Genomic DNA, 24438 nt, shown 5'->3' with positions numbered 1-24438 from the left:
TGTTAGCAAGCTGTGGTTAATATCCACCCTATTAACAGGGTGGCAGCTATTTTGGTTAAATACAACTTTGCTAAAAGGAAAAATGTTAACATTTAAATTCTAATGGGGGTCTAATGATTTTATGTTCTAATGGAATGAACCTACTGTTCATATGGAAAAAGAACAGTGGATATTTGAGCAGCATTATCATGCACATTTGAGGTTATGCATTGGCTGTGGCCCTGTAATCTTGATCTAAATGTTAAAGTGTCCTTGTGCACAGCACCATCCCTCACAAAACCAGTTACACTCTCTTATTTTTCTAAGATCTAATTTTGCAGTTTTAATGATTTTACAGCATATATTTTTATCCCAACACCTGATTCTTAATGATTTATTTAAAACTGGACATCACCAAGTAAAGGGAATTCTATGGTTTCATTCCCATATACTTAATTTATCCCAATCATATAATTTCCCATTAATACCAACCATTTTCTTGCCATTAATATAATCTCCAGTAAATGATGTTTGCCAGCTTACATTAGGCTGCAGCTCATACTTAGTCATGAGCGGTGCTTTTGGAGCATATGTTGGTGTGGTCAATTTATCATAAGGGGATAATTTTAAATTGTCCAATTTCCTCGGATCCTCTGTGGGAATGTTTAATTCAATGACCGCATAATCATTTGTGTTATTCTTAAAATCTTTTGGGAATTCAGAGAACTGCCACGCTAACCAAAACATCTAAAGGGAAAGCAAAAGCAGTACCACAAAGCCGAGGCAGGCAGCCCTTCCGGTTGCAGCAAGTGCTTGTAGCTGTGGCCTTGCCGACAGCTCTCCCTCCAGTGGCGTTGCCAACTCGGAGAGGGCAGCCCATGCTGATTCCTTTAGGATCCTGCCATGGCGTGGATCACGCCATCGAAAATTTATTTCTAATTAAATTTTAATTAACTCAATTATCTGTTCTAACTGAGGAGTAATTCTTACTAATTACATGTGAGGAAAAGATAATTTTCAACTTGTAACTTCACTGAATGATTTCAAATATAATTGTTCATAGTATTTACCAGAGTTGTTAATAGCAGAAACTTACCAATTGGCAGCATGTTTTTTCATTACTCCCTTTCAAGTATATAGACCTTTGGAAGAGATTTAAGTAAAACATTACGTATATGATTACTAGAAAAGGAAAAATATTCATGGACATAGAAATTTCTTTAAGATAATAAACCAATATATGAAGAGCCTGCTCACAAAATGAACGTTTTATTTTCTAACAAGACAAATTTTAAGATAAGTATGTTTAACTGCAGATTCACCTTAAATCAAGAAAAAGAAAAGAGAAAAGATGCTGACCTGCTGTATAACAAACAGAGAGAGTGGCTACAAAGAACACGCAGTGAAGACGCTGCAGTGAGACAACAACTCAAAGTGACTCTGAGGACACGAGATGAGGAACTGAGGGCTCTCAGAGATAGCTTGAATCAGGCAAATTAATCTTTGATAAAACATTTTTATTTTTAATTTTATTTCCTCAATATTACTTATAGTATGTGTTTAATATATAATTTTAGGTTTAAAATAAACCCAAAACACTGTCTTATCCCAAAAATGATCTATGACTTTATTGTAAACTGCTTATGGTGAAATTATTCATTATTATAAAACTTGGCATCTGATGGATGCTCAGTATATGTTTCCTGATTGAAGGAACGAAAGGTAAGCTGAGTTCAATCTACTAACGTAAATGCTAATTTAGGCATTTTTATGTTAAAATACAGGCTAGATAGCTTTGAAAGAATTTTTGTAGGGAAATTTTTAGTTCACAATACTATGTCTGCCTCTTTTTGAGAACTGGTTTTACTCTGACAAACTTGGCAATCTTTTGCCATTAAAATTTGAATAATCCATGTGAGATAAAGGTCCTTGTTCTTTAATAAGCTAGTTCTTTAATAGTTTTTTTTTTAAGTTTCTGCTCTTAATTAAGCTTTTAGACTTTTCATTTCCGTGGCATGAGACCAAAAACTTAATGAAGTATACCTCCAGCTTGTAGAAGAGAGAAATGACATCCAGAGGCAACTTTCTCAAGAACAAAATGCCAGTAAAAATAGGATTCTGACCAGTAACCTGGGCAAACAAAAGGAGATAGAAATGGCTCAAAAGAAAATAAATTATGAGTATTTTCTTTAGTAGTTTTCAAATGTGCATGTGTATGCATTCATATATATTTGTATTTAAAATACCAATTACATGCATCATGGAAAGTAAAGAGGATTTTTAATATGTGTGTGTGTATATATATATTCTGGGGGTGGAAGTAACATTTTTGGCCCATTGGATAAAGTAGTGTTCTTAATTCAACTCCTTTTGTCTGTTACAGTCAAGTAGTGGCCTCATTCAAAGAAGAGGCTTTTAATAGTCTCCACAGAAATTGATAATCCTTTCAAACCTAAAAACCCCTGCTACTAACGAGGGATATTCTAGTTCTTGGCAGCCATTTCAACCCTTTGGTATATTAATGGAGAGGTTAGTTTATTACTTCTACCCGTAGGTAAGGAGGAAAAGTTTAATCAGTGCAGAGACCATATTTTGGATGTCATTCTCCTCACTTTTGAGAAGAGTAGCAGCTTGCTCCAAGTGTATCCTATTTCACTACAAAGAGCTCTTGAAAACAATGATATGACATAATATGTACTTAGTGATAATTTATTGATAATTCTTTGGTTCCTAGGAAAGTCGTTCAGTGTATTTCCCTCTATTTCACATTTATTATTATTTTGAACATTATGAAGAGAAAACGAAAATTATCGCAATAGCAAATAGTCTTCTGACTTTCTAAGAAGAGCTCTATGAATATTACCTTATTTACCATTAGTGTTTTGAAATCTAAGTCTTCTTTCATATTTATGTATTTACACTGCAGAAGTAACTGCGGTTTGGTGCAAGGGCACTAGAAGTAGAGTCAGACGACCTGGGGAACATCCTGTGGTTTCTTATATTTTTAACCTCACCTTTTCAGAATTTTGATAACTAAATAAGTCCGTTAATGTATGTAGAAGTGCTTAGTGCAATGCCTAGACTTATTGCTTATTAATAAATGCAATTTTCATGACTGAATATGGAGGGTACTTCAAAATGTCATGGAAAAATAGAGTTTAAAGATAAAGCACATCTTTCCATGAGCTCTTTGAAGTACCCTCATGTGACTATTAGTGTGTGTGTGTCTGGCTGGATGTCAGAGTGTAAGCCCCCATGTTTAATGTAATCAAATCAATTACTCTTTTATTTTATACCTTTGGGTTTGTTGTAATTCAGAAAAAGCTTTTTTTAACTCTGAGATTCTTAAAAATCCTGTCATGGTTTCTTTTTAACTTCCATGGATTCATTGCCTTCGATTAAATTTTTGAACTTTGGGGAATTCATGGTTCTATAAATAAGTTTTGAGGTTTGGATTCAACTTTTCTTCCAATGGATATCCACTTATTACAATGCTTTTATCCTACAAACATACAGGTTATTCTTTAATTTTAGGGGAAATCATGATATTTCATTTTATTGGGTGCTAGCTCAAAGTCTCCTTTTTTTTTAACTCAGGTCTCTGATAGTCATAAAAAAGATCTGTTGCATATAAATCACATGTTGCAGGATGAAAATGCCAAGCTAAGACTGGAAATAGACACAATAAAAAATCAATACCAGAAGAAGAAGAAGAAATATTCCAGGGTCATTGAAATTGTAAAAGAAAAGAATGATGACCTTCAAAAGATAATGAAACAGAACGAGGAAACATTAAGAAAAAGAATATTCCAGTATACTGGACAGCTTAATGTTCTGACAGCTGAGAACACAACGCTAAACTCTAAACTGGAGAATGAAAAGCAAAACAAGGATAGACTGGAAAAAACAGAAGTTGAATCATACCGTTCCAGACCGGCTGCTGCTGTACAAGATCACGATCAAAGTCAGACATCTGAAAAGGACCTAGAACTTGCTTTGCAGAGAGCAAGAGACGAGTGGTTTCATTTACAGGACAAAATGAATTTTGATTTGTCTAACATGAAAGATAACAATGAGTTTCTTTCTCAACAGTTTTCTAAAGCTGAAAGAAAATCTAATAGCCTAGAAGTTAAGCTCCATCACACAAGAGATGCTCTCAGAGAGAAGACTTTGGTCTCAAAGTATGAACAAGGAGACCTAAGCCAACCACAGCGTCAAAGGAAGGAAGCTGAGCACGTGTATCAAAACGAACAGGGTAAAGTGAATAAATGCACTGGAAAGCAGGAATCGGTAGAGGAGAGCCTATCTCACCTGCAAAGGCAAAACATGTTGCTTCGACAGCAACTGGATGATGCTGAGAACAAAGCCGACCATAAAGAAAAGATAGTAATTAATATCCAAGGCCAGCGTCAAGATATTGTAACAAACCTTCAACGTCATGGTGAAAAAGTTAACCTTATACCAGAAGAGAGAAACAAGGAGTTAACCAATGAATGTCATCATTTAAAAGAAAAACGGCATCATCATGAAAGTAAGAAAGCAGAAAGAGAAGTAAGCGTCAAGAGAGATAAATGTTTTTCAAACTTCTTGAAAGTAAATTCAAAGTAATATTTGATTATGGCTAAATGTTCAATCTAATTGAATATAAAAATAGATGATAAATGTATTTGCTATATCAGTTTAGAAGCATACCTATTTCCAGCAAACAAAAGTTAGACCTGAGAGATGCTTTACTTTGAGTAATGACATTGTGTCACCTATAAAATACTGTGGGATTAAGTTACAAATTGCTAATATAGACTGATATTAACACTGTAGTCTTAGGCTGCCCCAAATAACTTTAATGTCTTTATGTTGTTATATTTCAAGACCGTGATAAAGCAGATAAATGAAAATACCTATACCTAAAATTAGTGTTTTGAAATGAAGATTCGGTATAGTGGATTACAGTGACACTTCATCCCAGATTTCCCAGAAGACCTGAAGTGTAGTTGTTGTATCTCATAATACTTTTCCTTTAGCTTTTTTATGTATTTTTAGTTGGTATTTTATTTTTCTTCATGTCAATTTCACTTAAATCTGGAGATATTGCAGTCCCAAATTATGTATTCTTATGATCTTTTAATTCTTTAAGGATATCTACTTTTCATTAAATCAGTTTGGGAAAAATGTGGTGAATTTTAGCAAAGCCATATCTTATTTCATCTTCCCTCTAATATCTATAGTTTACTTTGAACATTTTTAGAAAGAATTTGCTCATCATTTTCATTTCAAAGCTCAATCGCTATCATTTGGATATAACTTTGTCCAATACAAAGATAATTGTAACTGTCTGTGATTTACCAATTTGGCATCAGATCCCTGTTGGCAGACTAATGAGGAGTGGTGGGGTTCATGTATAGAAGGAATAGGGTGCATAGGGGAGAGAGTTGTAGGAACTGAAGTCAGGCAGGAGAGTATAGGCCAGGTTACCCAGGGACTTAAAGGCCATTGGAATTTCACATTTATTCTGAGATACGAATCTATTGCAATGATTTGAGCAGAGCATTGACTATAGGAGGAATTCTGAAGTTGATTTGAGCCTGTAACCAAAAAGAGGGGAAATGTACCACATTGTAGAATTTACCACCACCAGTTCCACCTCCATAGCTATTTGTTTTTGAGACTTCACCAGGTCGTGAAGCATTGCAGATGCATCGGGGAAAAGCGGCGAGTGGGCTGAATCTATTGTCTAAGTAACATAATACCGATTAGACAGGAAGATAGCACCCTTCTGTGTCTTTAACTGAAGTCAGTAATAAACAGCAATGTGTACGCATGAGGAAAAGAAACTGAATTGATGTAGGCGGTGATATTTTTCAAAGTATATATGTTAGAATTTGATATTATTATTATAATTTAATAATAAGGTGACGTATGAAATCAGTAACAGAAATGTCTTATCAGATTATTGTGAGACCAGGTCAGCAAGGACTGGCTGATACCCGGGAGAAAGAGTCTACGTCAGGGACTTCACGGGAGGCTACATCATGGTATCCCATGATTTTAGAAAAGGAGACACAGGATTTAAAGAGGAGATTATGTCAAAGCCACAGCCAGGTATGTATGAAGTTTAACATGTCAACAGTTAATCTGTAGCTGGTTTAATAATGTAAAGTATTTTATGATACAGTGAACAGCTCTCTTTTGTATTTTCATTATAATTAATTTTATTACAATTTTATTATCTTTATACCATCCTTAGTTCTTAAACTCCAACTTTCACTCTCACCATATTTTTTAAATAATTACACAGATTTTTAAAAATAATATTTATCCTTAGGAAAACTGAGAATTATACCTCATTTCTCACAGAAGTTGAAAAACTTTTTTTCTGTTACACAGTACCTTTTAAAGATATCTTTATTGTCATGGTGAGGCAAAACAAATCAGAAGATGATGTTGAATGGAATGTTCCAGAAAATTATCTTATTTTTCACTTTCACTTCTGTGAATGGAGAGGCTCCATATATATTTATTTCATGGATTTCAGGATAATTTGTACACAGAGGCCATAACACTCTTCTCCCAAATGGAAAATTTTTAAGTTAAGTTACCAACTATTTGAAAAGTGAGGCATTTCCTTTCTTTTCCTTTCATTTTATATATAGTATAAAAGCATAGAAATATTCACATCACATATAGTATGTATATCCAAAATAGAGAATTAAGACAACTTTATTGAGATGTAATTCACATGCCATACAGTTGACCCATGTACAGCGTACCACTGAGTGTCTCAGTATATTCAGAGTTGTGTAGCCAACACCACAATATCACCCTGCACTGCACCACCTAGGCTTTCCTTGTGGCCTGAACTTCCCCACAGAATGGGGGCTGGGTTGCAAGGGCAATCGGTCTGAGACTGAGAGCCTTTTCTACCCTAGTGACAGAGGCCACAGGGCATCACTTTGACTACATTCTACTCATGAGAGACAAGTCACTAAGGTTGGTGCATATTCTACATTTTGTAGGGGATGAATATTAAGGAGAACACAGACATGTTTTAAAACCAGCACACTCTACCCTCTGGCCACAATTATTTCATATTACTACCACTTAAAAAAATATTCATTCCTACTCAGTATCCCCTACAAGGCTCATCATCCGGCCCAGGCTTGAAGTGCAAGATCTTACCATCTTTATCAGGTCCACATGGATAAGGTACCTGGATTGTGTTTCCCTAGAGTGTAGCCCTTTGAGTGCAGTTCTTGTCAATACGAACTTAAGGACTAAAGACACAAGTTATCTACCATCCACACACCCACCCTTCTGCGAAACTGCTAAACACCCTCCAAATCAACAGAGGAAAAATGTGAGGCCCCCAGGAGACACTAGCTCATAGCAATTCTGAAACCGGCCTGACACATGCTGCCACTTAGTCCTGAGCATGGGACTGATTCTCCGTGGCTCTATGCCAGCCCCTCTGGGTGCTTTGTTCTACCCCTTTCATGAGAAGTGACCTGTGTTTGCAGCTGAGTCAGTTTCTCAGCCTGCTTCCTCCCTGTAGACTAAGGTCCAAAAGCCTCTTCATATTTACTGTTTTGTTTCTATAGTCCAAGCTAACAAGCAGTGTTTTTGCCACTCCCGTTCGCTTAAAAATGTTGAGCCACCTGTGAATTTTATGGGGGTTCATGCCCAGAGAAAGCCACTGTCACAAATCTTTTTGAGATAAACTCTTCATCTTGGACTTCCTGCGAAGCAGTAGAAGGATACCAATGCCTTGAAGATTCTTACACCCTTGTCATTCAGGGAATTTGAGGCACCACCACCAGCTTTCGGAGGTCTTAGCGAAGGGTTACACAGTCACTGTCTCGGCTTTGACTTTAGACCATGTTTGCCTGGCAGCAGCACCCTGGATTCAATCTTCTCCCAGAAGCCATTTGTTTTAGCATTATTTGGCAATGTGACATATGGAGTGGGTGCAAATGATAAACAAATCTGTGAACGCAGAAACTCTTGGTTCCTTTACAGTTAGAGTCTTCATTTAGCTTCTCTCTCACATCAGTTTTACTTTCGGCTTCTTCGTAGTAAGACTTGCTTTCCTCCAGGCTTCAGGAACATTTTCTTCACTGGCCTGGAAGCTCTTCCTGTCAACCTCTTCAAGGGCCAAAGGCTCCCACAAACAGTCCTTTTGATTTTCATTCATACTCTTCTCTAGGTCCTTTCAGCTTCCACCGATTCCTGGTTCAAAGACATCCTACGTGTTTCATATGCGCTGTTTTTTCTTTTCTTAACGGCAGCATGCCAAATTTAGTATGAGTATCTGTGCCAGTTATTTATTGCTGGATAATAAACTACCTCCACATTCAGCGTCTGCATTTATATTGTTTAGAAACCTGTAGTTTAGGCTAGGCTGAGTTGGGTGAGCTCAATTCTTGTTCACTTGGCACCAGCAGGGTGACTTGAAGCCAGGAGCTAGCATCTTCCAAACGCTTGTTTATTCACAGTCGAATCTGGCTTTTGGCTGGGACTTTAAATGTGGCAGTTAGCTGGAACACCTACACAAGGATTCAACTTGAGGCCTGAAGGTGAGCTTCCCTAGAGAGAGAAAGTCACGTGGACACTGAATCACATTTTCTAACTTTGCCATAGAAGTTCCACAGTATTTACATCATATTCCATTCACTAGAAACCAGTTACTAAGGTCATACTAATCACATATGCAGGAAAGGGAATTTCCTGGGAGAAATGTCAAAGATTTCATAGACATGTTTTAAAACCACCACTCCACTGACCTTTTCTTAATCATTACATTTAAAGAAACATAGTTCTTGCCAACTCAGTACCACTGAAATTCTAGCAAGTTGTTGTGCTCATTGTTTAGCATGCTCCCTTCCTTTGTGGCAAGTAGCAAAGGCTTAGAATCTGGTACTAATTGAATTAAGGCATTTTTGTTCAAAAGGTATGAATCATTTCCCCAAATGTAACACTGAGAGATGTACTTGCTACTTAACCCTTAGTATTATTATGTAATCCTTTGAATACCATTCAAATTAGCAGAAAACATTTGCAGTTCAGAAAAAGGCTTATGGTATTAGAATTTACACTTAGAAGTTTTATAAATTAGAGTCACATTTTCAAAGTCTCATTCTCAAAACGATTTTTTGACTCAGACCGAAATAACTCAATATAATGTCCCTAAAACTTCTTTAGTAATTATGGGTAGTAAAAATGGGGAGAAGGGATTAAAGACTTTCTACTAAGAGGTGACTTAGAACCATTTTAAGGAGAAAATACATAAAATAATCATTGAAAAATAAAAGTGCACGATCCAGTACAAATGAGTGGCAAACATGATGAGAGTAAGTAATGCAATTTGTGTGGCTTCTGGTGGTTTTAACTTTGTTCTTGATTTTCTGAGTAATTCAAGGCCCATGTTCTAAGAATCTACTTACAGTATAGATAACACTTCATTGCAGCTGAATTTATTTCAAAATGTGTTATTGGTTTTGAGTTAGACTATTCTCAGCCTACTTCCTTTATTACCAAACCATAATATTTCATTCCTGAAGATTGATGATCTTACCGCACAACTGGAAGCTGCATCTTCAAAATGTCTACACCTGGAGGCAAAGAATCGAGTTCTTCAACAAAAAATGAAAACAGTACAAAAGGAATGTGAAAAACTAGAGAAGACGAAAATGCAGTTGGAAGAAGTAGTAGCGAACCTCAAAAGCCATATGGAAAGGAACATGGTAGAACGTGATCAAGTAGAGCAGTATACATGGGAGACTGAAGAAAGAGCAAGACAGGATGTAGTAAAAAAATTTAAGGAAGTCCGTCTATTTTTACAGGTTAATTTATTTATCTGTAATGTGCTTTAGTTTATTTCACTGCAGATTATATTTTGAATACATACATTATATATGTTTGCTCTACTTCCCTTATGGCTGTTTGTTTTATAGATTTCTATGAGGGTGGCTTCTGTTTTTCCCTATTTTCAGTTTCCATCATTATTATTATTAAATTGATTTTGATTATTAAGACCTGTTGGCATAAAACTGACTTTTAGAGAAAAAGAAAAAATTGTGATTTAGATATTATACCTTACTCTTGAATTATTCTTAAGTCACATTGTTCAATTTTTAAAATCATAAATTGATTCTAATATTCTTTGAATTATCAGGTTACTTATTTTTATTTTTATTAGTATATTTATCATTATACAATGTAATCAATTTTCATGGCCCTCACAACTCCTCCCTTTCTCCTCTCCCTCTCCCCTTTTCCGACTCCTGGCAGCCTCAGTTCTGTTCTCTTCTCTTGGGAAGTTCCACATATTATTGTGATTGGTGTATCATTTTTTTTTTTTTTTTAGCTCCCACATTTAAATGAGGATATCTCTTTCTGTGCCTGGTTTATTTCATGTAATGTAATTTTCTCTAAGTTCATCCATGTTGCTGCAAATGGCAGTATTTTATTCTTTTTTATGGCAGAGTAGGTGTATATATATACCACACAGGTTACATGAGTCCTGACATAAGTACTATTCAACTTTTTTAATAATTTGGATTTAATTCAGTTGAAATTGATGATTATTTTAAGCTTTAGCTTTTTCACATATTTAAAATTGCTCTCTGAATCACTGATTCAAAACTAAAGGAAATAAATATGCAATATTTATTCAGGTTATTGTTATTTTAAAAATATATCCTATTAATTCACTTAAGGAACAAGCAGCATTTCAAGAAAACTTAACTAAGTCAAGAGAGAATATTAATGCTTCCATAATAAGTGAGATGGAACTCAGAATTAAAGAACTGGAATCTGAACTCGTCCAAATGAAAAATTCTCCAGATTATTCTCATGAAATAGAATTGGAAAAATATAAGCAACTCTATCTAGTAGAATTAGAAGTCAGAAAATCACTGTCAGATCAACTAAGGCAGTAAGTCAAAACATAAAATCAAAGTCAAAAAATTAAGCTCATTAATTTGCCTCTACACCATGATTTTTACTGAGACATGTTCATGAAATTAGTAGGAAGTAAAAGACAATATAATTTTGGAAAATGATGTTAATAAATTTACTTACTTTTAATATGTTAGTTCAGGACATTTTCTGTCTTACCTCCTTTTTTTAGTTTTATATAGCTTTATCTTTTTCTCTTAATGTTTTCTCAAATGCTAGCCTTTCAGCTAATTATTTTTGAAGCTTTACAATTTAGATAGATAATTTGTTACATAATTGCTTCTCATCACTCCCCTAAATAGAGATATTAATAAGTGTTAACTTTTGGGGGGGGGGGGAATTACAACATAAACCCAAAGGATCAAATACTACTTACTCTCAGTACATTCTGGCACTTGGGAAATTAACTTTCCTAGATTGTGATCTTTAGTACTATCACTAGAGGGCGCTTTAGGACAAACTATTCTTTATAGATTTTTCCAGTCTATGTAAAGGCATGCTGGTGAAATAGGGAAAGGTGAACAGAGATGAAGGGAAATAGAATTCACAAAGTGGCTAAAATTAGTACGTTGGTCAGCCTGATGGGTTGTGTGGAAGACAGAAAAGGCAGGCCCCACCTCTGTGCCGTGCTAACAATGTTAGGAGCAAATTGCTTTTGCAGCTGTGTCAGTGCACTGTGGTGGCCAACTGGGCTATCTCGTCCTCCCCTAGAGCTTGTTGCTCTGAATTCTTCCTCAGTGCCAGATGCTTCATTTTCCCCAGGTATTGGGTGAAATGTACAAGGGTAGTGAAAGCAAATGATTGAAAAAATCTTGGTGGGATTTTCTTTTTTTTTAAATCTCTAATCTGGTTTACTATGAAACCAAGTATTTCTAACTTTTGTATTTTTATTTTTTCCTTGTATATATTTAAGGTGTACGTAAGCATGATGTTTTGATATATTTATTCATAGTGAAATTGTTATTAAAGTTAAGCAAATTAACATATCCATCATCTTAAGTAGTTACCCTTTAAAAACAAGTATTTCTAATGGCATCCTCAAGAATCTGCCAAGTAGAGCAATTTGTTACCTGGTAAACCATGCATCATTGATAGCCGTTTCTCTCCCTTCCTTACTGTGTATGAATTATTTGTTAGAAATCCTCGAAATATGCATACTTCTTTAGGAAAATTCATTGCATACAGTAGTTATGCTCTGATATGTTTTCAGTATTAAAACATCGTTAAGTTCCATTTACAATTATGGCAACTTTTTAAAGAGTACAAATCATTTAGGAATCATTTAGGGAAAAATGAGATTGTAAGCATTTGTCTATTCCAATCTTCACAGGGCTGACGATAGGCTGGCAGAGGTCAATACCCAACTTATCAGGGAGAAAGAGCGGTACAGATCTTTAGTCAGCACTCTCACTGTTACTACAAGACCTGTCCTGGAGCCACCTGGTATTGGAATTCCTAATCGTCATTTAGGACTGGATAGAAATCATTTTGCAAGACAAAACTTAGTGATTCCTACCTCAGCACCCCAGTCTTCACATGAGAGCATTGATGACTTTTTGGCCAAGGTTAGTTATCTTTTTTCCATAGGCTTTCAGATTTCTGATATCTCTTGTTTTTAATTTGGTGATGAAATACTGAGTTGTTTAATTGACTTAGGTATATTAAGTGAAGATGATAATTATCTGTGCACATAAAGACAGAAATTTTACCGTCTTTTAAATCTGGAGATCATTTTTAAGAGATACCCATTTGTTAACTTTATTCAATAAATGTAGCTAATCTGACACATTTTATATTTCTTAAAAAATCTGCATTTAATCAGATGTTAGAAATTGAATATTATTGCCTAATAGCTAAAGGTATACTTTGAGATGCTTTGGCTTACTTTTTCTAATTGATGTTAGTTTGGCTGTGGTTCATAACACATTTAGAGTTTTCCTGCACCACCCCAAGTTTCCACCCCTAACTGTTAGTGAATGAATGGCACCCAAACACTTAACCACATTTGGGTATGTATTACCTCAAGGAATCCAGTAGAAATTCTTTTTATGAATTAAATAAACGTGTAACACTAAAAAAGGTTCATTTCTGTTTTTAAGTTAAAGTTTTTGTCATTGGCTTTCATAAGAGTACATCCTTAATTGCTATATTATGTACAGCATTTTTATTTCAATTGTTATAAAATGTGTCTATTTTCGTGCACATGTACATGTCTGAAATAGTTTCATCCAGCATATATTTAAATTCATAAAATGCAGTCCTCTGATGTTTATCTTGCCATCATGTGAATGATTGATGGCTAAGATGGCAGTGATAGCGAGTCTTTAAATAGCAACTAGTTTTCATTGTTAGTAAAATATTCATTTTAATCAGTGCATATTGGCTTATAGTTTTGATCATGTTTTCATGATCTTTATGCTTACAAAAGTAGAACAGGCCCATGTTAAATGAGGGCTCAACCTTGTTTTTTTACTTGGCTTTATGTCCTGGACACAAATATAGTAGAAGAAAGCTGAGGTTTGTTTCTTAGACAGCATTCTGGTGAAATAGCTTAAAAGGGAACAAACTGAATGACTGTTTTAATACATAAATGACAAGATCCTAGCTAGCTGATATTTTTCCATCATCTTGTTAGCTTATTTTCATTTTATTTTTCTGAAGATATTGAGAGGATCAGGGTCTATGTGTTTCAGGATCATGAAATTGGACTACGGAGTACAAAAAGAAAATGCATGTCAATTAGTTTCGTAAATTGTTAAATGTGATTCATGTATAAGGTGTTGTCATTAGTTCTTGCCAGGAAAATCAGATAATGTATCGTTTTACATGCTGATGGTGAAAGAGAGTGTAAATGCAGACACAACACAAGGGAAGCTTTCTGAAGAAATATTTTCAAAATATTTTCTCTTAATTATCTTTTTTGGGGGGGAAGTCGTGTTTATTTTTCAGTATTTCTAGAGAAGTTGAAAAGTAGTTTATTTTAAACTTAATGTAGTAGTTCCAAGGTATACATGGTTCCCTGTGTGGCACTGGTTTGCCAAATCTGTTAGCTTAATAAGGGAGATTAAAAAGCACTCTTCTATCTAGCTATAAAGACGTGTTCACAAATCACGGCAGAAATCCTTGAAAGAGTTCTTATGCAGTTGTTTTCCAAATTCTTAGAGTTACTGAAAACAGGCGCCTTCTAGAGTTGCTACAAATTTAATTATTTCCACCTGGAAAACATCCAGTATCACTATGAGAGATGATAACACGCTGTCTAAAATGTTAGAAAAGGGTGGGCTTTTGGATGGGGCATTTGAAAACAACAAACTGAATAGAGATTTTTAGCTATGATCCTAGAAAGTAAAATGCTAAAAGTACCATGAATTCTGAGTTTGTTTTCAGCTGCTTTTATTTGCACAGTTTTAACATGTTGAACGCTTCCTACTGGGAAGTTCTATTTTAACCAGCATTTTTCCCCTCCTAATGTTAAGGAAAATGATTACAATAAATTACTGCTCTAGTCTGTGATTTCAGTTGTATTGGTTGTGGAAGCAAGTTTTCTCCATGATCAAAACATTTAGCATTTATTGCATCTCTCCCCATGACGTGACATTTAGCCTTGCCACTTAACACAACTGTAGTTGTGATAGATAGTACAGTGGATAGTACAGTTACGTTCGGCTAATTTTTTCTTTAAGTTTTCACATTCCAGTTTAATTTTGGGATGGTTTATCCTATGTATCTGTAGTAATTTTATAGTTTTATTGGTTGCTTAATCAATAACATTATTATAAAATGTAAAAATTCAAATTAGCCTGAACTGATACATCACTAGTTAACATTTCTTGCACATACAATTCTTCTCTAGCAACTAAAATCTTAAAAGATGTATTCCAGTTTTATAAAAGATAAAACTTACCTGGTTTAAAAACACTTTTATGTTCAAGAGATGTTTAGTACTTGTGTGCCTAACACAATGCGTGACACACAGTAGTCACTTAGTAAATTTTTTTTTATTTCATGTTTAGGTACAAAATTATTTTCTCAACATACAAATGAAGGAAATCATCAGAAATCAAATATAAAGTCAATTGATAAGGAACAGATTTAACACAAAAAGATTAACATCCTCAAAGCATAAAGAACTCTTAAAAATTAATTAGAAAATTCTTAACAGAAATTTGGTGAAGGACACGAGCAGACAAGTCACACACCCCTTAAAAACGCATATGGCTAATAAATACACTCTAAGATAGATGTTCTTGCAGGTGGAGGGGGCCTGCTGTCTCTACTTCATTTTATGTACTTAGCCAAATGCCCAGTGTTCATTTTATCCTTTGAAACATTCAAGTAATCTCTCAACTTCTTTCAATTCTTTTTCTTTCATTCACTTTCTCCACCAGGTGTTTAAATGTGCATACAGCTCTGTACTGAATTCTTTAGCTCCTTGATCAAGAAACTGTTCCCCAGGTCTTTTCTCTGTGACAAAATACATGTGTTTAATATTTACAAACTGATGTGTAATTTCCTTCATACATCAAGCTATTTACAAGTTGATATTCAATTGCAATGGTTTCAATGGGCAAAGATTTTATTTTCTTATATTTGGTGCATATTTATTTTTGTAGTATTTGAGGGCTCCTTAAAATAGAAAATATCAAATTTTAATTTTAAAACATCAGTAGTTACTGAAAATATATTAACTATCAAAGAGTGTGTGTATAGTGTATGTACTTATCAAATTGGTCTCAAAAAGAGGATACAACATTATTTTCCAACCCGTATTCTCAAAGAAAATTTAACAGTAGCCTGTCAATAAATTATTGTTGAATGAGTGGACATATATTTGTATCTGTTGTGTTTTGCTATTTCACTATATTTCCCTTTCTAAAATCTTCTTGTCAACTCATCCCTTCTGTAAAGTGGGGGCTATTTTGAAGATTGTACGGTGAGGTTACAAAGTCAAGGAAGCAGGAGCATTTCTACAAGGGCTGTACAGCCGTCTTTCTTGTTGGGGTGTGGTGAATAGGCAGCAAATAACTCTCCTTTTTTCCCTTCTGAGTTCAGAAGACAGGAATGAGACAGGTGGACATCAACATACCAGCTTTATTCCTAACACATCACACCTAATGGGAGGACGTAGCTTAGATATGCAAGCACAGTGGGCTTCCAAGTACTTGAGCCCAGATCAGGCACTTGCCCACACAGCTGTGAAGTGGTGCAAACAAATGCTTACAGCCACTTCAGCAGCAGGCTGCTTACTGCCAAGATGACAGCAGCCCCCAATTCATGTTACTGTGGCAGACAGGTCTTTTCAAAGTAGAGGTAAGGAGCCCAGCAAGCACACTTGGTGTGCGTCACCCGAATCAACCCGTTAGGTAAATCCCTCCTCCTGTCATGAGGAAGGTAGAGAGTGTAAATCCTCACGTGGAAACTTGAAGCCAGGGAGATGAAGGTTCTCTTACCATTTCTGCCTGGATTTGTATGTACCAACTAATGATGAGAAGTTGGACAGAAGTATGCTAGATGGTAAAGAGAAATCATTTTGTGCTTTTAATTCTGCCACGAATAACACACAACATGGGTAATTCATTTGTTGATTGCTTTTGATAAACCAAGTTTTATTTGGAGAAATGAATAGTTCTATTAAGGAAGAATTTTCTCAATTTCAACTTGCTTAGTTCCACAAAAGATTTATTCCTTCAAAGTTCTCTGTTCTGTGGTTTAAAAAATTTGTGCTTTATAGATTAAGTATATTGACTGCCACTAACAGAAGTTATGATATTAATTTCTGTTGCTTTATTTTTATTCATAACTTCAGTACTTATAATTTAGCAAGAGAGCTACTTTCTTTTATGTCTCAGCCTAAATATTCTTGAGCTATGTGACAAAGTCTTACATATGCATTTTGTCTGAGTTTTATTTAAAAGCCTATGTATTTTTCCTGAATATAAAGGAAGTAGCTGGCATAGAACTCCAGGCTCAGCAAGAAGACTGAAAGCGCATTCCTGGCCTGTAGCAAATGGCTTTGTGACCTCAGATAAACTATACTGTCTCTGAGCTTGTGTTGCCTCTTATGTAAAATTAGAGACTTTCACTGAGCCAGTGACTTTCATACCTTTTCCACAGCTCTATCCAAGAATAGTACTTTACTTTTGTTAAAAAGGGAACTTTGCATGAAACTGTATTGTATAAAACAGACAGAAATAGAGCTATCTTTCTAAAGGAGGGAGGGCTCTGAAGCTGTGACTTTATCTCTCAATCCTGCAGTGTTCTCTGGGGACCCTTGGATTTCTCTGGTAGTAGTTTGAAAACTACACCACAGAATCCTTCTAATTAGCTAAAGTTCAGGGTACATTGCTGTCCTGTGCAGAATTTTCTCACCTTCTTTGAAAAATGCACAAGTATAAACGAAGCTGCAGATGTGCATATCTCGCCTGCTATCTCATTCCAAAGGTGGTTGCCCTCAGCTCCTATTTGTATTGGAAATTATTCAAGGGCCAGTGAAAGGCTGGAAGAGAGTTTGTGTAGGAGGCAGCCACTCCAGGGTTGGAGTAGAGGCAGCTCCTTTTACCATGTACTCTTTAAGAGTTAGGAGAAAAAAATGACTAGCTCTTCTTAAATGTGTTACACGAAAAGTATTCTCTATCTCAATAATTAAGATTTCTTCACTACAAATTTAAGCAGTCTTTTGAGAAGGGAATTTCATTTTTATCTAAGTAAAATTGATGTATTATGAAAAGCATTTGTAAATGGGGTACAAAAAGTAATAAAATCTGTTACACATAGGAAGTAAGTATTTAGGAGAACATCTTTGGGGGGAAAGATAATAACATTATATTGGCAGTACCTTAATTCTAGTCTTGTAAAAACTGATCTACATTTTACATAGTGTTTTTTAATGATAATAAAAGATTCTTTGAATAAAGTCTTCTCCCTTCATCTGGTATTGATTTACTACTTTTACAGGACGTGTCTAGAAATGTTTTTGTCCTGTTATTCATTTTATAAGGCCTGTCTGTAATGCTGTTGTCAAAGAAATGTTATGGAAAACAGTTTCTCAAAATATTGGGAAAACTGTTACAAAAAAAAATTTGTCTTTGCACCTAAAATTTGTAAAGGACATTGGATATCACATTATGGTCACCAAGAGGTATTTATAATGTTCAGTATACTATATGGTAGACTGTGCCTTGACCACTTAAGAAGAGAACAGCTTTTATACGAAACATTCACATTAAGAACACTCTAGACGGGGACACTTGCAATATAGTTTGAAATATTCCCACACATTTTACAATGAAGTAGATAACTATAATTAGCCAGATGTTTCAGAGAAATTGGTCCTAATTTCTGAAAGGAAATCAAAGTTACAATGAAAGAAGTATATATTGTTTCCTTGTTTTTTTTCCAGAAAGTTATGAATCAAAGACACTAAGTTTGAAAACTGTCTCTAATCTATATTTATCCTTTTTTCGAGCAAATTTTCTGATGTCTTTGTGTTCACATGAATAATGTTTAATCATAGTACAGACAGCTTACTATTGTTACTTAATCTTTGGCCAGCAGAATTTTCACATGACATTATTATGCCAGTACCATTTTCTTCATTTACGTATTTAAGATTGTGTGTAATAGCATACTTTAAATTTTTAATTTTCTACAAGTGGAGAATGGAAAGTTCATTTTAAGGAAAAATACATGGAAGTGAAAAAACTGATTAACTTTTTTTTAATGAGCAGGCCTTTGCTAAGAAATGCAAAGTAATGCATTCAGTGTAAAATATGACTTGAATTGGTACTAATGAGAAAAAACATCACTCTTCTGAAAAAATGTGCATTCATAGACCAGTATTAATCATACTTTTCATCAGACTAATCTAAAAAACATTACATATACATTCTCTATTATCTAAACTTAAGTAGCAATTATATTTATGTGATATGTGATTTTCTTTCCATTTAAGCAATCCTCAAGTTGAGTCTAGTTTCTAAAAGTATTATTTAAAGATGACATTTTGTATGTTATAGATCATTCCCATGATGATGTCTCTTATTTAACTTCAGCGTTATAGAAAATATTTGATTCATTTCAGGTGCAGAAGAAGTTCAATGAAACTTTAACTAGAGAGCTAGAGCAAGGTATGTTGCTAAAATTTATGAATTAAATGTAGATTAGTTACATGGATTCTGAAACAAATGGTAAACAACAAATGGCATCCCCTTCCAGTGTTGATAGATATGACAGGAAGTAATTTTGCTTGCACACATCTAAAAAAAAATGTAAAAACAAATACTCATAATGAAGAATATACTTAATCCTCATTTATTCATCAGGTTGCATAGTTTTAAAAAATCTCAAAAAGTCTGTGTGTAGCTTTTTTTCTGATTACACTTTCTTCACTTCTGCCATCGCTATGGACTTGCCGGCCTGCTCACTGAAACTCTGCTCAGAAAACAAAGGCATCAGCCACTTCTCAGGGCTATGGTAGTGATATGAGGCTGCCCGCAAAAAACAGACTCATCTAGTAATACTTAGCGAAGCAATTACAGTTTAGAAGCTGTCACTTGACTGGTGACATTTTAAATGTCCACTCATTTACTTTGTCATTGGTTTACTTTGGCCCTCAGGGAAAGTTCCAAATTCCTCAGCACGGACTAAAACTACTCAGATCAGTGGTTCTGGACAAATCCTTCAGCCTCATCTCTTGCCCCTCACCCTACTCTGCCCCTTTGCTTTAGCATCTGGCCAAACTAGTTGACTTAAAATCCCACACATGCTCTTCCTCACCTCTAGCTCTCTGCGTGTGCTTCTTCCCTCTCTCTGGCATGCTTTTCCCTTGTCCTTCAGGTATCAACTTACACATCGCCTCTACCAGAAAGCCTATGATATTGAATCAAAATTGATTATATGTATTTTGGGAGTTCAACATTGAGATATGTTGATCAAATCAATATTACTAGCATATATACTGTTACAAATTGTACTTATTCTTTATGCCCCTTGTCCAATCTCTCCCCATCTCCCCTCCCACCCCACACCCAATTACCCTAGATTTCTTCTCTCCTTCTGAAAGAATAATGGTTACTCTGTTGATTTGTTGCCTAGATGATCTGTCCAATGCTGAGAGGTGTGATCAGGTCCCCCAATTTTATCATAGAGCAGATGCTTCTTGTGTCACTATGAAATGGGTTTTGTGGAGACATCCTCTTCTTTTCTTTATCTCTGCTGGTGACTCTCCTTGTGTTAGTGCACTCCAGTGGCTGGCGGACCATCTGCATGGTGGTTGTAGAGTCTAGCTGCTTTCATGGCAGCTGTGGTTATTGTGGTGGCTGTGGAAGGCCACCCACATGGAGGTGATGTTTTGGCATGCTTCTTTGCGCTGGCAGTGTGCCTGGTTGTGGGGAGTGTCTGGTCTCTGACTCCATACCTCAGGTACCCGGGTGGGCCTTGAGGCACTGGCACTGTGTACCTGGTTGTGGGAGGGGGTCTGGTCCCCGGCTCCATGCTTTGGGTCCCCAGGCAGGCCCCAAGGTGCTGGCATGGTGTGCCTGGTTGTGGGAGGAGGTTCTGGTCCCCAGGCAGGCCCCAAGGTGCTGGCACAGTGCCTGGTTGTGGGGGGGGTCTGGTCCCCAATTCATACCCCAGGCTCCTGGGTGGAGCCCCAAGATGCTGGTGGTGTGCATGGTTGTGGGCAGGGGTCCAGTCCCTGGCTTCGAGCCTCGGGTTCCTGGGTGGGCCCTGAGGTGCTGGTGGTGTTGAGTGGTCGTGGGTGGAGGGTCCAGTCTCCAGATCCATGCCTCATGTCCCCTGGTGGGCCCTGAGGCTGGAGGTGTGCCTGGACCACAACTAATTTTTCGTCCTTTGCTTACTTCTAAAATGGGGAAACTTCCTGTGGGAACCAGTACTTGAGCTGTGTGGCTGAGCTAAATTGCTGCTTTGCTGCTGTTTCTCTAGGGAAGGCTTTTTGTGCAGCCCAGGGTTTAATGGTTTACCTTATAGGTACTTTTGGCTCTCCGGAGACCTGGTACACCTGGGTTGTGTAGAAACTCTGATCTGGACCTGAGTTTTTTATCAGACTACACCTCATGCAATTCTGCATTCCTGACCAGTTTCCTCTGAGTGGTCCTGTGCTGATTGGGGGCAGATTGGCTGTCCTTGCTGTGTCCCAGTGTTCTCCCAGTGGGCCTGTTTCCTCTACCGCCCGTGCTCCAAACATTTCCCATGGGACTGGCTGTGCACCGGTCCCTTGTGATGATTCACCGACCTCTGAATGGCTCCCCCTTTTCAGCTGTTCTGGCTTCTCTCTCTTGCGTGGGTCCACGGGAACTCTATTAGCAGTCTTGCTGTCCTGGGGGCCACCAAGGCCCTCTTCTCCCCTGCCACCTCCAAGTAACTCCATCTGAAGGGCACAGCTGCGGCTTCTGCCGGCTCCTGCTCCATGTGCTCAGCAGTTCCAGCTTTAAAGCAGCCGTGGGCCAAAATGCTCAGAGCAGTGTTTTCTTTTTCTCATTGTAGTTTCTCTCACCTTCATGAACTCCTTAGGTCTCTCCTTCTCTTCCCTTGAGTTCCAGTGGCCCCAGCTTGGCTGATGTTACATTTTTATAGTTGTAAATTGGTTGATTTTGGGGAGAGAGTGATGCTGGGGACCATCTATTCTGCCATCTTGACTGGAACTCCTAGATGTCCCTTCTGTGTGTTCCAATAGTGTCTTGTTTTATACTTGTCGTGGTATCTATGACACTGTATGGACATTGCCTGTTTGTCTGTTTTTTGGTTTTTTTTTTTTTTGGCTTTAGTACATGATTATTGAGGGGTGGACTGTACCAACTTCATCTTGTAATTCCAGTGCCTGTCATAGTACCTTAGCACATAGTGGCTGAATAAATGAATAAAGAATGAGAAAGCCAGAAGATCCGATCCTTAACCCCAATGATAGTTAATTCAACGCACAATTATGGGCACATTATATTTGATAGTGATTTTGTATTATATTTGTACATACATATGTTTTTTCTTACTAAAACTGATAAAGTTATCAATGTGTTTTACTGACCTATGCTTAGTTAACTATGAAATTTTTTAGGTTAACAATGTAATTGTTTTTCTTTTTAGAAGCTGTTGAATTTAAATATAGAGTTTTCTCTCTAAAACCTAATGATCCAAATCAAGATCCAGTTTTGAAAGCTGCACAAGAATATACAGAAATCTTAAAGAGAAAATATATGATCTAAACAATAATAAAATTGTATATAGCGGGCTATTTATATAACATTTTAATTTTTTCCCATTGAATTTGTGATGTGAAAATCTTTAATAAAGGAAGACATTTTTGTACCATATATGTGTGATGAAAATTTATTGACGTATTTCTAACTATGTTTCTTGGCATCTCCAACTAACTCATAAGCAGATTTTGCTAGTGAAAACCAGTATGATTGAGTTTTGCATACTCAAACTGCCTAAATGCCAGCTGTTTAAACAGCACAAACAACCAAGTTGTCATTAATACTTTAGTGGAGTTAATTGATGAATTATTTGTATTTTTCAGTTAGTATCACTGTATATGGACCTAAAGATTTAGACAGACATCATTTTGGTATACTGGCACTGTGGACATTGCTAATGTTTGGATATATTGCAATTGTTATAGTGCCATCAAACTTTTGTAATATTAATTTCAAGCACTGATTCATAGGTCTTTTCTCATGGAGAAATAAGGTTTGCCTAAGGCTTTTACACCTTTTCTGTTCCTTAGTTTTTGATTAACTTTTTGGAAAAATTCTTAAAATTAGAAGTTCCAAATTTTAGTACAAAGAACGTTTTCCCCCCACTGCATTATTTCAGAGTAAATTGTTGACATGCCATCACCCCTGATTAATTTAGTGTATATTTCCTACAAGTCAGGACATTCTACATAACTACAATACAAACTTCTTCATTGGAGAGTCTGTGTTCTATCATTTAATCCTCAGCTTCTTTTCAAGTTTCACTACTTGTCTATAGTGTCCTTTATAGCAAAAGTTTCCCATTCAGATCCATGGATTGCATTTAGCTGCCATGGCTCTTAGATTCTTAAAGTCTGGAACAGTTCCTCAGTCTTTCCTTGACCTTCATGACTTTGACCCTTTTCAAGAGTAAATCTCAGTTATGTAGACTGTCCCTCAATTGGATTTTTCTATTGTTTCATTATGATTAGATGGAGATCTTATATTTTTTTGGCAAGAGAATCACAGAAATAAACACAAATAGCAGAGAGGCACTACAGAAACAGGTATGGCAGGATCAAAGCCTTTCTCAACAGCAAAGTTCAAAAACGAGGGTCCAGATTATAGACTCTACAAGAGTGAACCAGAATTAACAACAGTGGCAGAAGTTGAAGAATCTAATGGAGAAGAAAAATCAGGATCTGTTTCAGAGGTGGAAACGTCTGTTGTTAAAGGTTCCCACTTTCCTGTTTGAGTAGTGCCTCCAGGAACAGAATCACCAGCACCCAAACCTCCAACAATAGCTTCATATGTAACCTTAAGGAAAACTAAGATGATGGTGGGTCTAAGAATGGAAAGACCAAGAAGTGTGGTGGAACAGCCCTGTTTGGCTGAGAGTACTTCACCTAAGATGACTGTGGGAGAGCAAATGGAAAGAATGAGGAGACATCAACAAACATGCCTAAGGGAAAGAATAAAGGATTAATTAAATGTCACTTGTGCTTCAGACCAGTCACCCTTACAAAGTCCTTCAAATTTAAGGGATAATCCATTCAGGGTTACCCAGACTTGAAGGGGAGATGATAACATTATGGAACTAGACATTGTCCTTAGAGAAAATGATATAACGCCAAACCATCGAACTCCCACAGCAGAAATTGTTCAACTAAAAGACGTTGAACCCCAAAATACAGATTTCAGCAAAGAGTTTTAAAAAGCTGAAAATATTTTTTACGAAATGCTATTGAAACCCGAGCCAAATGGAGTTCATCCTGAGGAAGTGATGAATAAAGAAAGAAACAAAGAAGAGATTCCTGAGTATGTACATGCAGCCCTCAGGATGAGACACGGGTCACAAATCAAAAACCAGAAGGCCACCCTGGAGAAAATACAAAAGACAATATTCATGAAAAAGGAGAAACTGTTCTTTTTTTTTATGGATATAAAAAGACACACTTAATAGTTATGGATATTAAGTAATAAAGTTTATAATAAGTATAATAAGTAGCATAAGTTATAAAGTGTAATAATAAAGTGAACATATGTGAACCTACCACCCAACTTAAAAGAGTAGAACATTATTAATCTTGTTGAAGCTACTTGTGTGTCCCCTCTCCAGTCACTCCTCTCCTCTTCATTCTCCAGAACTTTATGTTTATCGTTCCCTTGATTTGGCTCTACTTTATTTATTTATTTATTTGTTTGTTTATTTATTATTATTTAAAATTTATTTTATTTATTGAATCAAAATAGATTATACATATTTTGGAGGGTGAACATTGAGCTATGTTGATCAAATCAATATTACTAGCAT

The 24438-nt window shown here is 36.1% G+C and overlaps 1 protein-coding gene across 1 annotated transcript in view; it reads left to right on the top strand.

Annotated features, from left to right (window-relative positions):
- Nucleotides 1–19823, top strand: part of LOC134381068 (ankyrin repeat domain-containing protein 26-like) — a 52816-nt gene extending 32993 nt beyond the window's left edge. The window contains 9 exon segments of the mRNA XM_063101145.1: nt 1296–1470; nt 2029–2192; nt 3588–4530; nt 5926–6078; nt 9534–9815; nt 10692–10909; nt 12263–12497; nt 19013–19058; nt 19768–19823. Of these exon segments, the coding sequence (XP_062957215.1) occupies nt 1296–1470; nt 2029–2192; nt 3588–4530; nt 5926–6078; nt 9534–9815; nt 10692–10909; nt 12263–12497; nt 19013–19058; nt 19768–19823 (2272 nt within the window).
- The last annotated feature ends 4615 nt before the right edge of the window (nt 19824–24438 follow it).

Source organism: Cynocephalus volans, chromosome 6 (genome assembly GCF_027409185.1).
Source record: "Cynocephalus volans isolate mCynVol1 chromosome 6, mCynVol1.pri, whole genome shotgun sequence".
In the NCBI taxonomy this organism is placed as follows: Eukaryota; Metazoa; Chordata; class Mammalia; order Dermoptera; family Cynocephalidae; genus Cynocephalus; species Cynocephalus volans.
This window is presented reverse-complemented; position numbering and strand designations above follow the sequence as displayed.